We start from the raw sequence: 19,351 nt of genomic DNA, 5'->3' as shown, positions 1-19,351 counted from the left end.
ACCCGTCACAGAGGTGTTTTGACTCGAACTCAAAATTGGTTATCAGCTAAGACGAATCGTACATTCACAGATATATTACACTTGAAGATCTAATTTGCGATTATCAAAAGTACGTTATTGCACGCCATCGCAGGTAAACATAAAAAGTTTCTTAAATCAATATATTATTTGATTGGACGAAGAGCACATCCTCGAGATATGATTGGTCGGAGGGGATGGTGCAAATGATTTTTAAGCATTACAAATTTGTCGTACGGCATGGCACACAGTCACACAATTAATACAGTGCAGCACTAGTTAATGCTGCTGCTATGCAGCAATATTCACAAGGTACTCAACTAGCACTTCCCCCTGCGTGTTGCAGTTAGCCCTGAGGACCAATTCGCAATTTAGACGGCAACAGAGTACCATAATTATCATCAACGTATTATATTCGGTAGATCGGTAGATTTATACTACTATACTACTCAATGTTCAACGGCAAGGTGTCCACGATTACAATCCCACTGAGAGCTACGCGTGGCCAACCGAACGTGTGCATTTTTCTCTTCTTTTATTTTCATTTTGTTTGTACTTACGTGCTTGACCCAGACACTTGTAGTCATGACCTGATCCCTTTCATCCTGGCAGAGATAAAGAAAGAGAGAGAAAGAGAGAGAGAGAGAGAGAGAGAGAGTGAGAGAAGGAGAAGGAAAAACAAACAAATTAGATAAAATGCTAATAGAATCGAGGAGTCGGTGGAACATAAAATATGGTTTCTTCCTTCTACAGTATAGTCGCTTTGGTTTTTGTCTTGTCACGCTGTAATTCAAGGCAGTGCTTACAGTTGAATTCAAGAATGATAATAATAATGGTGGATATGAATGATAATGATAATGATGCTGATGATTATTATGATGATAATAATGATACTGTTAAAACTACTTCTACTACTGCTACTATATTAGGGAGCTTTAGATTTTAGACGCGCGGACGTTCAAAGGGAAAAAAAAAAACATGGTCTGAGCGTGTGTATTAACTTGACGTGCGCTACTGCGCACGCTCAGACCATTTTTTTTTTCCCTTTGAACGTCCGCGCGTCTAAAATCTAAAGCTCCCTATTACTACCACCACAACAACAAGTTAACAACTATACTACTACTACTACTACTACTACTACTACTACTACTACTACTACTACTACTACTACTACTACTACTACTACTACTACTATTACTACTACTACTACTACTACTACTACTACTACTACTATTACTACTACTACTACTACTGCTGCTGCTACTGTTGTTGTTGCTGCGGCTGCTGTATTGATATAGTTATAAAACCACTATAATAATGATTACAAAAAACCCAACTATATATTAGACAGTTTAATAAGAATGAAGTTGAGAAAGTAATGCAACAACTTCCTTCAATAAAACGGTGTTAGAAAAAAAGGATACACAAAAGAGAGAATCAGAAAGAGTTACAAGTCTAGTAGAAGTAAGCCTTCAGAAAAAATCTTACAAGATTCAAGCGATGAAAGATTATAAGGACATGTAGTTTTAAGTTGGTAACAAAATAATTATGTACATGCGTGCTTCAATCCGACTAAACTTTGTTATATCTAAGAGATTTAAGAGATATTTCAAAATTATCTGTGTCATTATGATGCAGTTTGAACCAAAGTTATTTTGATTTTAATATCTACATTGCGTCATTGTGATCATTATGCTGAACGGATTATATAGTTGTATTTACATCCTACGGAAGGACTTTTGCCACGTGTAGGTGATGTCATCGGGATGGTGTACCGTACAATCGACGATACATTTTTCAAAATTCCAGACACGATATCGTAAACTCTGGACTGAACACGACTGTTTCCGTGGCAGGTTTTTGTTTTTAACGCCAGAGATCGATAGCCACCGTAAATAGACCTCCCGGGGGCAGGGCAGTGATCAAAAGGCGTTAAAAGGGACAGAATGACACTCGGACACGCATTTCTGATTGTCTCCTCCCGCTGGACAAACACAATAAAAGACATTATCTGGTCATCCCAAGGTCAGCTAGGGAAAACATTTCCTCGCTTTGTCTCATGTTCGGCGGATATCGGGCGCTGGGTTCGATAAGCGTGCCAAGTCAACTCGAAAGAAGATGTTCGATTATTTCTTTTTGCCCTAATTGATTTCCCTCGGAAGTGGCTTCGGTTGAATGTGTTGTTAGCCCCAGGCAGAGAGGTTTGTGTTTCAATTAGTCAATTTGGGCGAGTCTTCCCCAGAGTCTTTGAGCAATTCTATTCCGTCCTCCCACGACATCCTCATCCTCATTATCTATCTTTACTTACAGAAGCCTAATTGCTTGTCATATCAGATACAACTCGAGGTGTACAATGTATCCTAGCAAATGATTTACCTAAGAGTAATATTAGCTAATAATTTTGATATCTATGGGTAAAATGTTGTAATAAAATCATCTGACTTGTAATCAAGACTTACCACAGTCAACATGCAACAATGTGTGGATGACAGACTGATGGATGTTAATGAGCAAGCCTTAATTTAACAAAATTATGTAGACAATTGAGAACATGAACATTAAGAGACATTTGAAGAGGATATTGAAAATATTGAAAAAGTACCTGTAGTTTGAGGAAAAGGGAAATAATTTATTTGCACTAGCATTATCTCAGGATTATGATGACTTCTTAATCAATCGAACCCCCGAACAAACAAGCAAACAAACAAACAAATAAACATACATACATACACAACAGCCAACGAGCAATGAGCGCACATGCTATGTCTTAAAAGACTTGACCAAAGGAGTGATGATTACTTGAACTAAAATTCAAATACAATTTATGCGAAACAAACCAATACACTCAAACATGCAACATGAAATTTCCTTTTGCTGTTTTTTACATCTTTTATGCAACTTGAAAAGAAAAAAATACAATCTTTCGTTCTACCCTTTTGCGACTGTGTTACGATTGATCGTAAAACGAAACAAGTCAATACTCACTATTGCTATGAGTTGTGAGATGGAGAGACCAAAGTAGACTACGACTGGGTCCGTCTCGTTCTTGACGGGTCGAATGATGTTCTGATAGTCTCTCGTCAAGTCGGCGTAGAGTCGCTCAGCTGCCTCAGAAGCAAGACTCCCTTTAAAGTGACGAGAGAGAGAGAGAGAGAGAGAAAATAAAACACGATTATTAGCGACAAATCACATTTTATTCAAATTCATGAAATTCTTCCGTCGAGATGTTTTCATTGAAACTGGTTGACAAATTGCCCTACACCGACGTAAATAAGCACTGAATTGATCAGTGTTTTAGTAGTAGCCATGACAATCATGGGCGTAAATACTCGAGCAGGATTCGAACCTGCTACTACTAAAACATTGATCAATTCAGTGCTTATTTACGTCTATGTAGAGCAATTTGTCAATCAGTTGCAAATCACACTTTACATACACACATTCACGATTATAAGCTCAGTTGTCATCTTCATGAGAAACCGTGAGTACTTATAACATACTTTCTCAAAAGTTGTCCTTTTCTACAATCAAGCAGAACTGGGTCTTGTGAAACCAAAATAGACAGGCAGACAGACAGACAGACAGACAGACAAACAGACACACAGACACAGACACACACACACACATACACACACACACGGGGGGGGGGGGAGCGAAACCAAAATGACAATTTGTTACATATGATATAGGTGAATGATCAAAGCTAGAGAAACAATGATCATTTTACCATACAGTTACTGCGCGAATGTCATCAAAAACGTTTCTGCAAATTGAATGGAAGAATGACGAAGAGACAGCATGACCAGTAGATACAGACAGAAAGATAGATGGACGAACTTACAAACAGACACACAGACAGATCGACATACAGGCAAGCAGGAGTGAAATTGATTAGACAGAGAGATGGATGACTAATAGCTAAAAAGTTTGGTGATAACTAAAACAGGTGTATAGACAGACAAATAGGCTAATAGATACATTGAATGAGACAGTGAGAAAAGTTCGAGTAAGCCTTGTCATTAGTGACTATATAGGCAGAAAAAAAAAATGATCTCCTTTGGAGATACGCCCTGAGATCTCTCGTGATAAAAGGCGGGAAGCAATTGGTAAGGATTGATAGCCCCTCGTTGGGGGTCATTGCGTGCTCCGGGTAGGAGGGCGCTTGTACTGTTCCCAGATTAATTGTCGGATATTAAGGCACTCTTGGGAAATATCGAGCCCTTCAGATCTCTCGGAGGAGGGATAAAAACGAATCAATGATCCTTATAAGATCGGGAACGTCAGTTTTATAATCCACCTTACATTGACGTTTATGAACTTACGACTCATTTAGACAGGAAGAGCTGAATATTACACGGGATCTCAATCTGAAGAGTTTGCCATTCTTGAAAATACCTGAGCATGTAAGTTTTGACAAGACCTAGAAACCAAATCATGCGTATACTCTTTTTGTATAATGAACTGGCAGATAATTAGCGCGGACTAGTTCTTTTTTTTTTCCAGCGAGGTTACTGAGCAGTTAAAAGGATAAGCAGTAACGCACCGTAGTTCATGAATTGTCGTCTTACAATGTGAAGGTTTTTTCTCCTACTTTACGATCAACGGAACATGATCAACAAGGGTAGCAAAATCATCGAGATATTTTAATTTGTTAACTTTGTCATACATACATTCATACAAACGATCGATGTATCTATCAATCTATCAATCTATCTATCTATCTATCTATCTATCTATCTATCTATCTATCTATCTATGTAAACCTATATGTATCTATGTATATATTCAGTTATCTTTTTTGTCATCATTTCATCTATTTTCTTGCTTGTTTGGCTACTGACTGACTGATTTTGTCATCAGATATGAGCGAGCCAGGTAGGCGACGGGTTAGTCTACGTTGATGCATTTTGGGACAGCCGAGAGTCTATGCACATTATTGTGCGGGGGCGCTCTCAGATTATTTTTTTTTCAGACCATGTCTCATAATGTGGAGAGAAAGAGAAAGAGAGAGAAAGAAGGAGAGAAAGCCCGAAAAAAAGTTCATCAGGCGAGACATATTAATTTCTGCAACACCTGCTGTAACGCGTGGAAGGGATGTTGCAATGATGCGGAAAACACGTGGAGCAGAGAAGCTATAGCGACCGTGTTGCCAGCTGGCCAGGTGTAATTAAATTCTTTGCATACCATCCTGCTGGGACGGAAAGAGAAAACAATAGAGGGAGAAAAGAGAGGGAGAGATAATGTGTGTGTGTGTGTGTGCGCGCGCGCGCGTGTGAGAAAATAGAAATAATGTCTAATATCCATATTAGATCACAGTTGTCACCGTCGATGGGTTTCAGAGGAATAAGTTTTAAAAGACATGCAAATGAGATCAGATAACTATAGACCTTAAAGACAATGGTCAATATGTATTCGGCAGTTGCAGAGCGTGCTTTGCCAATTTCGTTTTATGAAGGCGCCTTTAATAGAGGTGTTTGTTGGAGTTACATCGAGAATACTACGGTTCATGGAAACTCATTTCGCAATATACCGCTCCAGCGATTGTCGCGCCGACGACTGTAAACAGTTCTGACAAGTGCATCTTCTAAGCAATAACTTCAGGTAATATCGTCTGCATTGAGCCAGTGCTTCTTACAAGCTCTCCAGTTTTGTGTGTCAATACATGTGAGTGTATGTGGGTGTACACTACAAAATGTCTTCTTCGCATGTTTATACATAACATATTTTCCACAATTAGACTCTTGAAATTTCTTCTGGGACTATTTTGGTGACGCCACACGGCACATTACAACGCACATGAACCGCATGGTAACCCCATGATCTCGATCGTTACTCCCTCCCCCATTTCGCCTCTTTTCCCTTCTCCTTCCTAGGCGAAAAAAAAAAAAGTTACAAAGAGGCATATCTTATTGCTCTGTCTACCGTCATCGTTTTGGCCCGCCATCATAAAGTGCAAAGCAGAGTGTGGAACCCAGACAGAGCGATACGAACCGAGTCAGGGCGGATATTTGAACGAGACTCATTTTTACCCATCTCACGTTCCGGCGATAGACCAACGAGATGATCGTTTACACGATACACTATTTCCCCACTGTGGCGCCACTTTTCTCTCTTTTTTTCACTCTTGTACACACACACACACACACACACACACACACACACGCACACACACACACACGCTCTTCCTCAACAATGTCATAAACACGTGTCCTTTCTCATGATATGATACAGCAATATTCAGCATGGGCATAAAAACGTGCATTCTATTCTTTCTGTCCCTGTCACCATGTATAGTGGTGTATGTATCGCTCTCTCCCTCTAAAATAGATATATGTCTATATTATGTAAAACATGCACAAATGATTGTAAATACAAAGAGGTAGACAGGTAGGGTGAGAGGTATAAAATTTACAAGAAAGATATCTACGCACAGCAAACAACGAAAATAAAAATGCTCGAAGGCAGTGATGTCAGAAATCCACAGACGCTTGTATAGACGAAAACAACCCCCGATAATACCTTTCGAAGGTTTCTGCAAAAGAACCGCTGATTTCTGGACAAAAAAGAGAAAAATCCTGAACCAGTATTTTCAATAGTTCGGCATTCTCGAAAATGGCTTCTTGAGAATAATCAACGCTCTGTTATCAATAGCAACCAACATCGCAGCGGGAGGAAAACCTACTTCTCTAACTCCTTCTCTCTTTTATTTTTTTTCAAATCCAAATTCTGAATAGAATCGCTCGATTGCACAGGGTCAACTTAAAAAGACTGCTAATACCAATCTGAAAGCAAACCTTAAAGACCACTACTTGAATTGGCTATCATAATGTCTCCCGAATTTCAGTTACTTCGGGCTAGAAGAAAAAGAAATGGCCTTATCTTGTTCACATGTGTCGCAAAAAAAAAAAGTCATTCCAGCTAGTTCTTGCTAAATAGCGCCCATGGTTGTATCAAATCATCTAGAGGTAAGTAATGAAGAATGCATTGTCACAAGTTACCAAATTGCGCCCTCATTTGTCAGCTAAATATTGGAATTCAGGGGCGGGTACACGTCGTGAGATGTTGGTATTAAAAGACGACATCATCGTGACAAAATATTTGGCTCTTACAGTGTGCAATTTGATTGACAGTTGGATCAGCCTCCTTTGCAAAACGTTATAGTGGGGGTGTGGCATGTCCAGATATGAACCATCGTTCTCACGCTATGAAAACCGATGTGGTAATCATATTGTTTCAACATTTCCTCTGTTTTGTGACAATTTTCGGATAATTTAGATGTTTCTCATCCTCGGCTACGTATAGAGACGGTGTCTATGCAGCTTTAGAAACCTGGAAGCATGTGATCATGAAATTCTCGTCACTTGTTGTCCCTGTTAACTTTTGCATCAGTCTATAGAAAAGACAACACTATCAGGCAGATCCTTGTTGCTTTTTGCGGGGGAGGGGAAGTTTGGCAAAGGTGCAACTTCTCTCATGTCGATCATATTCACATTCTTGGTCATCACTATCGATACATCCTCATCAAAGTATAGATGATGTGATATTGGGTTCCGGGTTAAACATCTCAACACATACGCAAGAATTTGTATCTGAAAGAATTTTGTTATGTTGGAAATGAAACAAGAAGACCATTAACATTTTTACACTCGATACATGTCTCTAGCATAACGATCTATGGAAATTTCTAAATGTGGTGTGTTTCCATCTTCAACGCCTTTTCCCAATTTCGAAAAACCACGAACATACACGTTGAGCAACTTAGATTAAAACTTTGCGCGAAAATGTTCAGATATGGTCATAAGACAAAACTTTTGCTGCATACGTACATGACTCTGCACTGCAACACAGACACAGACACACACATCACACACACACACAACACACACACACACACACACAACACAAACACACACATACACACATGCACACATACGCACACAATTACACAACCACACAAAGAAACATGCTACTCAACCCAGACAATCGGCTTTCTCTCCGTGGGGGAGCGGCCGCTGAGGATAAACACGGCTTCTCGTATTCAGACGCGCCCTACTAGAAGATGTTCGAATAATGCGAGTTAGAAGCCAAACAAAAAGTGAAGACTTGAGAAGATTTGGGAACCAGCGAACAATTAAGATACATTATTTGCACAATCACCACTGACCGTTTAATCAGTGGTTCACAAGGTGCATGGAATCAGAGTGACGGTACTTCTTTTTTTATTTCTTTTTATTGGCAAAGGAAAGGGAAAATTAGTTTTCTTGGCAAATGAGACTGGAACAGCATGTTGACATGGGCGAGTGGTTGGTCCTGTCTTCCTGAAAGAGCTCACCGGCCTGAGTTCAGCGTTTCGTGGTATGCTAAAGGCAAATGAGAAACATTACATGGACTTCTTTGCAAATACAAACTATCCGAACGAACTCTGTATTTGTCTTGGAATTAATAAGAAGCGAAAAAGTGAATACAAAGAGCCTGGAGGTCGCTGTGTTAAGCGCTGAGTAAGGGCGATGTTTTGGCGATAATGATAGAACCTCACGCAAACAAACCTTGGACGGAGATATAACTTAGTGTGAAATTTACCCAGGAGCAAAATCAAGTAGCGGAATCTAGCGACAACATGTACAATTAGTAGACAAAACTGAACGAGTGTTAGGAAAATTACCACGGTTTACATGATAGTAACATCATTCAACATGGCGTCCAAATGCGGGAACTCGAAGTTGATGTCTTCCTAAAATAGCCGTGACATCTCTTCCGTTAAAGGTCCAGTTTACCTTTGGGAACAGTGATTTAACAAATGTTCAAGATATCGCATTTTATGCATATGTGTAGGTCTGTTGTATCACAAAACATCCTACTATACAAAATTGTCACAATAAAGCCCAAAATATAAGATGTCAACATTTTTCTCAATAAACCGTAACTGTAGGCACTAATAATCTGGAAGCATTCTTATTATAACTATTGTTCACATTTTGTGAATTTAACAATACTTAACATCGATTATACGGATTCAATTTTTTACAGTGGTTGTTGCTATCCTTAACTTACATTTAGAGTTATTTTAAAGTACCAATGCTGGGTTTCTGTTTCATTTGCAAATGGTAAATTATGCCTTTAAGATATTGTGATCACAAGAACCAAGCTATATAAGATTACTCTGTTTTGTAAATTTCTAAAGAGGGATCAACTTCCCATGACAAGCACACGCTCACAGAACAATTACATAATTCATCTTTCATGGAGTCATGCTGGTGGTAGGCCTTCTTTGTTTCAGTGAAAAATAAATGCGATATCGATGACTATGACAAGTTACGCTACCGACATCTTTGTCGTTTAAAAAAAAACACAATTGAATTCGTCGGTTACATTCTAAGCAAGATGAGTTCACAGACTAAGTATTAGAAAACTCATAATAGTAATAATTCCTTGCATTGTGTTTATGTTTGTCCGAGTTAGCTTTAGCCTTCACTTACATTGCATTCGACTCTCTGAATTTCACAAGAAGCCATTTCAAAGGTTTTCAAAGGTATATTTCCATTTTTGAACAGCTTAAAAATGGTTGAACATTTTTACATTATTAACTTTATCTATGGAAATGATATTAACGCAGAGAGAAAATTGATCGCATACTGTGTGTGCACTTGTTGCTTTAAAAGCATTTCAGAATTGGGACATGTTACCAAGCGGCCGCGGCTATTTGAAAACCACTCACCAATCAATTAGGAGCGGTAATAGCGGGTTTAAATGTTCAGGAATTTGACGCTTCACTGTATCGATATTGTTGATGAGACGTAGGAGGGCTAGAGACATCCATTATTCCGGTCACGATGCGGTGACGATATCGACGAGCCGTTCTCTTCCACTCCCACAACAACTCCCTCCACCACACCCCTATACACCGCCCCCTCCCAACACACCCTCACCCCATTACCATGCCTTTCACCGCACCAAGAATGCGGATGGATGCGCACCTGTCTACGATCTTTAGATCTTCTTAACCGTTTAAAGTAAAGTGATAAGCCGCCGATTCATACGCGCAAGTTCCAAGTTATTATATACCATCGAAGAATACCCTAGTTTTATCTTCTGCGAATCTTTGCTATTAATGTTTCCATGCTAATCGAAACTGCAAGCGACAGTATGATTCTCCTCATACAAATGGATAGAATACGTATACACAACAACTCTGGCATTAATGTCCTGATATCCCAACAAGCTTATGCGTGAACTAAAAAACCTCGAAATACAATGCATTTTGTTAGGTAGGATCTGGTTAAGACCTGAATATCTATCGCAAAACAGTTCTAACTTAGGAAAGACAATACATGTCATTTACGTTTGATATCTTGAAGCTAACTCATCAGTAAATAAGTACTTCGTCATACAGCCACAACATATAGTGTGCTTGATGCAACATGCAGTTACAAGAAAGAAAGGGCATCTAGAGTAATTGAAAGATGGATTGTGTGTGTTAGGGTATTTTCAGTAATCTTATAGAGGGATTGGTACATTTGCGTTGGTGTCGCGACGCTTCGTTTAATCAATAATGAAGAATATCTGGGTGAAGAAAGACATGCATATTATATTTCATATATTTTCATTAATCGGTGCGCCATCTACACCTGTTATAAATCTTTTTTTCCATTGAGTTACGTTGAGTATGCTTGCTTTCTGACTGACAGGTGACGAATTCTTTGGAGGAGCTGACACTTTAGTTTAAGGAATGAAAAACTCTGTGTTTGATGAGTAAACGTTTTTGACAATAAATCAAAATCAACCCAAAATTGACCCATTTGTGGCACAAATAATCTAAACTCTCTAAGCTGATATCAGCCACTCTCTTTCTCAACTCTGTTTCCTTTAAATCACTAAAATGAGACGCAAAAAGACGTCAGCTTGTTGAATATAATAGCCCGCCTGTGGTTCTAACGATTCCTATGCAGAGTTGTGACATAAACGTGACCACAACTAACCGAGAGCGTCATTCACTTTTGAATCACGATTTTCAAGAAATGGCATCGTCACAACTCCCCTGAGACACAAACCATTAGGCATTATGAGTGCGCTGACCAGCGTTAATCTTTTTTATGTTGTAAAAACCGTTGACTGCCGTTGAAATGAGCCAGCTCTGGTATCCATAGGTTCAGACGGATCGATATAGAAATCGACATATCGATGGAATACCTTTTAAAGCTGAAAAAAGATTATATGTGAGTCTCTTTTGTCGCTGTGTGATCATCACTACGCTTGAGTAAATACCATAAAAGCATGTCAGTGGAGGCACAAAACGACGCTGCTACCGGGAGGGGTAGATACCAGTTTAGTGGGTGTTATTGGGGCTTATAAATCAACCCCTGCCGTGTAATTGAGAATGGCAAAACAAAGCGGGTGAGCGATTAGGGAGAGGGGATAACAATAATGTCGATTTCTGTCTGTTACGCACACTCCCAGCTTCTTAGGGTTGTTGCTTGGTTACCGTGCCATCGTAAGAAGTAGTCATTTAAATACACACAAAAAAGGTCGTCCAACCTGAGCGGGATGCGCCCCTTTTAACGTCATCAATGCAATTTCCTGCAAGATACATTGAAAGGTGACATTCCAGCAATCAGGGATCAATCGATTTCTCTTTGGCATTAGTCAGCAGCTAGAGGATGAAAGCACAGTCTACAGGGGATGATTTGCCCCACCATGTTTCCGGGCAGGAATTTTATGAAGACACCTTATGGCTTCACGAGCATTTGGCGTAAAAAAAAAGAAAAGATAAAGCTTACTTAATCTCTTCGAGCGGATACTTGATCTGAGGAGGATTAAAAGGGGTAAGGGGTCATCGGGTAGAATTATCTATGGCAGTTTGCTTTCGGTGATTTTCGTCACTTATCCACGTGAAGATGGGATAACGTTGCGTCTTGTCATCATCGCATGCCTCTTTCACACATTGTCAAGGATTCGTTGATCGATGAATTTGAGGCGGTTTGGTCGTTAAACCTCACAATCAAGAGTTGAGATTAAGATTTCGAATGGACCAGGATTAGAAAGTCCGAATAGAACACCAGCCCACTAGACCGAATTCTCTGAGGGTGGTGGAACATAGGGCCTACTTCGTTGCCCACAGACATTTTTTTTTTTTATTTCCCCTTTCCCTTCAAGAGCTACTTTGTATATACGCATACTCTTCTTATCGTAATGAATACGTTGCAATTTACATCTTCCCTCAGTTTATATACAGTGTATTAGGATAAATATGTCTTATTACATATATTGCAATAGAGGGAGAGTAAAAGAGGAAAGTGTATGTGTGTGTGATTTTATTTTCAAGGCAGAGAGAATTCGTCTTCATTATGTTTTCATAATCATACTCATTATCAATATGTTTGAGATGTCAACATTGCTGTCGTCTATTTGACTTTTTTTTAAACACTAATGTACCAATGTCATCGTGTGCACTGATTTCATAATCACTGTCACAATGATCTCGAGAGCCACATTATTGGAATACAAATAATACACAACAAACATCTTTCTGATAAAATAAAGAATTATACAACCTTTCACTTTCTGATCTCTTTCCGCAAGTACGGAACACCATGTCCTCATAATAGTATGCATATCATTATCAATATCATTCCTGCAAAGTGTTCTTTTTCGGGCAGACAAAAAAAAAAAAGAGGAGGGGTAAAATACAGAGAGAGAAAGTGTTTGTGTTTGTGCGTGTGTGTGTGCGTGTGTGTGTGTCTGTCTGTCTGTCTGTGTGCGTGTTAAGTGAGGTCTTATGTCAATTCGTTAAGTGTGACCGCGTCTCTAAAAAGCCCAAGACAAAAAGTCTTCCAACATTAATCACTCTACAAGCACTTAGCCGGAGTGGCTTCCATTATTGATTACCTGTTAGTGCACAACGGTCTCACAAACACTTTTCTCCTCTCTCTCCCCCTCGTTCTCTCTTTATTTCTATCTCTCTCTCTCTCTCTGTCTATCTCTCCCTCAATTTCTCTCCTTCTCCCTTTCTTTCTCTTTTTTTAAATCTGTCTCTCTCATTTCTCTCTTTTCTCTCTCATTTCTCTCTATGTTCTCTCTATCTATCTATCTATCTATCTATCTATCTATCTATCTATCTATCTATCTATCTATCTATCTATCTATCTATCTATCTATCTATCTGTATACATATCCATCTAGCTATCTCTCTCTCTATATATATATCTTTCTATTCATCGCTCTCTCTCTCTCTCTCTCTCGTATGTTTTACGAATGACAGCCCGTGTAAGTCGTCGCTATTGTTTCGTTTAGCTGGTGGCTCGAGGAAAAAAAAAACGGACATAGGAATCGACCAAGTGTTCCCTTTATTGACTGACTGTCTACTCGAACGTTAAAAACCGTCCAGCCCACTTCTCTTAAACTACATGGCATGACCAAACGTTTGGGGATATTTCGTAAGACTAATGATGACGGCATCGATTTGGGTGACAGACAATCTAAATGTGAAACCAACACACGGCACAGAAATGAGACTTTCGGTTTCTTGGTCAATACTTCTACGAGGCAACTATTTTCTCGCTGTTATCCTGTCTTTCTTGCAAGAACGATCAAAGTTAGGCAACTAGTTGATGATTCGTACATGGTGAATGACTTTTGAATGACGTTTTTGAACGTCTCGCTGAAAAATAACTATGATAATGCAGTGCGTCTACAATGTAAGGAACCTGTACATCCTTCGAAACAACTTTGGAAGCGCAAAGCATATCGGATTTTATGGAACAAGTCCCAAGGATTGTACAGTATGGACGATCAATATCAGTGGTTGGTCAATAATGCCTGCTGCGTTTCTGTCGCCGTTACTCTGAGATTTTTGTTTTCATTCTCATCCTAATTTTGTATTCAGTTTCTTATCATTATCATACTCTACTTTGAATATAACTTTGTTTGTATTTTGCGTTGTTCTTATGTAGGGTCCCTTTGTAAATCAGTTCTCTACCTAAGCTACCCTGTGAAAATAAAAAGGAATAAAACCGAGTAACAGAGATGTGCTCTTTTTTTCTTTCTGCTTGGTTTGGTTTTGTTTGTAATGACAAACTTCAACCCATATTTCTTTCCATAAATTGAAGTTACCACGGACCAGGATCAAATCAGACCCCTACAAACAGTCCCAACGTAAACTCACGAAAAATGTTAATCCACAGTCACGGCCAACACGGTGTCATGATCGCTATTGTGAAAACAAACAAACAAGCAATAAACGTTCATTGTGCAGTTTGTCATTAGCACACAGGATGGGGAAAGAAAAAACAAAACAAAACAAAAACGTATTCAGTTTTCTCACACAGTCCCTCCCAGACATTTCAGTTTATATTTGCTCGTTTCTCCATGAATTTGTCTGTTACAATCATTATTCTCCCTGTTTGCTGAAAAAATAAAACCCTCTAGCAATATCCCACCAAATGGGATGTTTGAAGAAATGATCTCTGACAACGAAAATCGTGTCCATTATCACTGATTGTTAGACTAAGCAATCTTGGGGACACAGTTATCATGTTTGGCTGCAGCGAGGGAAAATCAAAACTAGACAAAAATCGCACCGTCTATCGCCCTCAGACACGAGATGATTCAAACAAACAAAAAATTATTGGGAAGACACATTTTCACCACTATGTATCATTTCTTTTTAGTCATCAGGCAGAGAAGCCTGGAGATAATGCAATACTCTCGTACGATAATAGAAAAAAGCCGATCCATGTTTTTGTTTTCAATTAGGAGCCGAAAAAACAAAACCAAAATTGCAAATGCCCTTGGCCTTGCACGATTTATGTTAATCCGGCGACGAGTTGAGAGGCGTGTGTGAGCGTAACGCAAGCTCCGTCGCCCGAGGGACATGATCGGGTACGCCACTTAAACTTTCGCCGCCGGCGTTTCGCGCCATTTCTTTTATGGAGGCCCGGCGCCGCGCGGCTTTGAGGAGGATGCATGAAGTACGTCGGACGCAACGACAAAAAATTCTTAACAGAGCCCAGGCAAGCTCCAAATAACTAACATTAAAAGAAGCAATAACGACAACAACTGAACAAGATATCTATCTATCTTTCTGTATCCTGACTAAACGTGCCACCTGCATAGTTGGGTTCAAGTTTCTCAGTAAAGCTGTGTGAGAATTGACTACAGTTGTCCCTTACATGATTGCAATAGAGAAGAATACTGGCATTGGTATGCGCCTAAGCAACACCACACGTAGAGTGAGATCTGGGGAGGGCAGTTAAACTCGAACGTGCATTCAATCAGCGCGATTGTTCAAGTTCACTCAATGCATTCGAGTTACATGCATTGTAATTCCCTACGGAGAACATAAAACATCGAGTTCCCGTCCACTAGGAGTTCAAAGAATGACATCATGAATAGTGCAAGCTACAGCACATCGGGCTCAGCTCCTTAGAATGAGGAGAACATGGCATCTCTCCGGGTTCAGGTGAAGAAAACAGACTTACGTGTTGAATAAAGCTGCAATGGATCCCATTCATCTTCTTCATGAATGCACTCGAAGTGGCCGAGATTGGTTTCAGTCACACAAAATGAGAGCGAGAGAGGATAAAATGAGGTGAATTGTGAGAAGAAATAATAGAGGAAGAGGGAGAGAGAGGCTGAGCGAGTGACTGGACTGATTTAAAGGAAATCTGCATAAAACAGAAGGAAGCCATTATGTATTGTCTTCTCGTCAACGAAACATTGGTTGACGAGGAAACCACTTGGTACTTTACTCAATGAGCTTCGCATCATGCAATCGTAATGCGCAGGGGGAGTGCTTTTCTGAATGGGCAGGCTGGAAGGGGCTGAATGGAGTCATCTTGAAACGGAGTAAAAATCTCTGCCAATTTGCGACTTGATGGAGGTGACCTTTGCATGTATGTAGCAAAAAAAAAAAAAAGCAGCAGAAAGTGTTTGGGGTGATGGAAGTTGGAGAAAGGTTTACTGGATGACTGGAATACATGGGTGCTTCATCCTGATTGAATTGAGGTGGAGATGGTGACGATTGAAATTCAGCACGCTGGTTTATCGTTCGAGGTATGTAAGGCATTCATCCACGCGGCTAGGATGAGGGTTGAATGGTAGATACAAGGGGAGAGCTCGAAGCACCGGCTACCTTGGTTTGCCACCTCTTGCTGGATCTTTGAGGAAAATTACAGAGAAGATTCTGGATGCAAATATAGTTTCCCATGTCATGTTTCTTTTTCTGTCTGATAAAGAATGGAGTGCGATTTTGCCTATATACTTATCAAGATGTTAGAAATAATTGGCATAAATATAAAGTGTTTTTAGTTTATTAGAAACTAGAAGAAGATGGACTGGAGAAGAAACGTTTGTCATTTAGGATCGTACATTCAAAATGAAGTCGCGCAGCGAAATAGGAACGTTTCTTTCGTAAGCAAGAGTGTTATCGTATGTGTTATAGTATATTGATTTTGTATTACAGAGAACGAGTGCATATTAAACAATGACTAACCCCGTCCCACCCCCCCCCCATCTTCCCTCTTGCACCCTAACACCCTTTCAGTTAAACTCAAGATCCTCCTCGGACAATGTGATGGGGTTGGTTGACAAGTTCGGACTGCCTAAGACGTGAATCAATGCCCTAGGATAGATTTCGTGAAAGCCATCTCACCGATCTCGTGACAAGGGTTGGTATCTGGCTTGGAATGTTTCCCCTGACCCGCCATGAAACCCATCCCGTCAGATAGGCTTGCATTTTGCCCTGGCTTTAATTAGGTCGCTAAATAACAAGGATTTGTTTTTTGACAGGAAGAAAAGCTATACCAACCCAGTGTGGGTGGGAGACGGATTCGGGAGTGGGTCTTTGCTCTCACGACTTTCTCGCTTTATCTGAACATTTTGAAAGGTGTTTTTGAAAGAATATTTATTCCGAAGAGATTATCATCTTCTTAAAAGCAGGAAGAAGAAGCAAAAATGCAAGAAGGAGGCAAACATTTATATATTATGATGCAGTCTGACAAAGTTTCACGCAAATGAGTAGTAAATGAAAATTTGGCGGTTGTTCGTCACCACGGCAAACCGCCTTTTCCTCATGGGGACATCTTTTGGAAAGTTATTCTCATCGTGAAATGCCTTACTAAGCACGGAAAATACACTAATTATACACATGCATGATAGATATAAATATAAAAATAGAAAGTAAAAGTCAATCAAACCTTTTCTACAATGGAGTAAAGTGATAACTAGCAAGGACGAATCTATCGTCAAATAGGCCTAAAACCGTTTAGTCGGGCAGCTGCGTCAGCGACAGTCTCTAAGCTCGCCAAAGGATCGCCTGGTAATGACCGTCATGTGTTTTTCCTCTGCTCCCCTCTTCCACGGCAATATTTGGATTGAGATACCCTCTAAGCTCCGACCCAAATAGAGATAATATTGAACATTTTCTCTCGGTGACAGCCACGGTGGTGATGATTTTGATAACTTCTCCTTTCTCTTTTCTCTTACTTCCTCCTCCTCCATCCTCCCACTATCAAGTCTTCTTTCACTCTCCCGGCTGTCCCCCATTTTGTCTTCCCTCCTTCAGTTTCTTTGTTTTTCTTTATTTCTTTTAACTCTTATCATCTCTTCTTTCTTTCTAATGACAACGAATGCAGTCTCATCTCTCTGCCTGCTTTCATTGGCCTTCTCTTGTCATGACACTCCCTTCCTTGTTTCAACCATACCCACAATAATGTACAGATAAACAAATACAAATGAAATAATAATATAATCATACTTATTTGCTATTCGGCTTTATTCCGCTTCTCTACAACTGTCTTTTTATACATGCCTCTTATAACGTCGCTCCATCTTCTCTTCCTATAGAATAATTATACACGACAACTTCATCAACTTGCGTCAGTTCATTGAGTGGAACGTGTCGCAAACTCTCGGATTCCTAGCCACCCCCATCTCGTTGTTGTTATTGTTGTTGTTGTTGTTTCACTCTCTGTGTGACATACACCTTCACCTCAATCTCCTACTCTGCCTACTCATCCTCTTTCTCTGTAATTCTATTTTTGTTATCTATCTACCCTATTTGGTTGTCTCTATTCATTACTTCCATCTTGTTTCTCCCTCCACATACTCCCTCTCTCTTGGGCTGCCTGGAGAAGACATCCCAGAGCCTTCTAAGGCTCTGAGACATCCCTAACACCCGCTCCCTCTGCCGACGCGTTTCTATCGTATGCTACCCTTGCAGCTGTTGACATTTTAATCTCGTTGATTGCATTCATCATCTTCGGGTCGGGCATCTTGAAATACATGTTGCTTTCTTGTGTCTTCAAATTAACAGCTGGGGAGAGAAAAGACGCGAGGGTGCTGTCTGTCTCCCCCTGCTCTCATGGACATTCCTCCACAGGGTGTTGGCGGGAAGAAATTGAAAGTGAGGAAGTGTTCGGGTGGGGTGGGGTGGGGTTGAACCGATGGGGTGGGATGGGGTTGACGAGCATTCGCGCATCATCACCAGCGTCAATATCGGCTGTCTGGGTAGAACGTCGACCAGCTTTTAGTAATATCCTAGATCGATCCCGCGACGAAGATGAATTCGTTACGATGTTAACTGATATCCCATCTATCTATCATCTACTCTCTCTCCCTCTCTATCTCTCTCTCTCCTATCTCTCAAACGATATATAACCTATCAACATGATCAAGATCTACAGATAATCAAGGTGTTGCTTTCTTTTACGTATGGAACAATTTTTTTGTGTCTTATTGGTCCTGTTTGTGGACTTAGAATTAGTTCTTTGCCGCTTGATCTGTGACTGCTCAACCAAAAATCTGTATGTACTAATATGCAATTTGTAAAGATATGTATACAATAATTGTATACTGTGTCGATGTGTGTGTGTGATCAAGCTGATCTAAGTTGATCAAGGTAATTTATTTTAAGAGTTTTATGTATATTTTACATGGTGCAAGGTCTTAGTACAACTTCAGGCATTAATCTGGTAAATATGTATTCTTTGAATGCACGAATTCATGAGATCAAAAAGAACTGTGGAATGGAGTGGAATGCAAGTTGCCACCATTTTTTGTTGTGTGTGTGTGAATGTGATTAATTACATATCATAATCAATAATATAGTTAAAATGATTGCAAAGTAGTAATTGTGTGTGCGACTTATGTTTTTGCGTGATTATAAAGTTACGAAACAGCAGGTTTTTTTCCTTTTTCTTATCTAGTGCAATTTTGCATCGGTGTGCACAACATCCATCATAAATTGAAAGAAACAATGTATGCAACAATAATATTGATAGTTTTTGTGTTGAATTAATTGTTTTCATTCATGATTTCCCCTGCGAGAGGTGAAGTTTCT

At 39.7% G+C, this 19,351-nt stretch overlaps 1 protein-coding gene across 1 annotated transcript in view; it reads right to left on the bottom strand.

Annotated features, from left to right (window-relative positions):
• Positions 1-19,351, bottom strand: part of LOC140226749 (neuronal acetylcholine receptor subunit alpha-3-like) — a 50,461-nt gene that overhangs the window by 2,538 nt on the left and 28,572 nt on the right. The window contains exons 2-3 of the mRNA XM_072307181.1: positions 3,004-3,143; positions 579-623 (exon numbers count right to left, since the gene is read on the bottom strand). Of these exons, the coding sequence (XP_072163282.1) occupies positions 579-623; positions 3,004-3,143 (185 nt within the window). The remainder of the gene's footprint in view (positions 1-578; positions 624-3,003; positions 3,144-19,351) is intronic.

This window comes from Diadema setosum, chromosome 4, assembly GCF_964275005.1.
Source record: "Diadema setosum chromosome 4, eeDiaSeto1, whole genome shotgun sequence".
In the NCBI taxonomy this organism is placed as follows: domain Eukaryota; kingdom Metazoa; phylum Echinodermata; class Echinoidea; order Diadematoida; family Diadematidae; genus Diadema; species Diadema setosum.
This window is presented reverse-complemented; position numbering and strand designations above follow the sequence as displayed.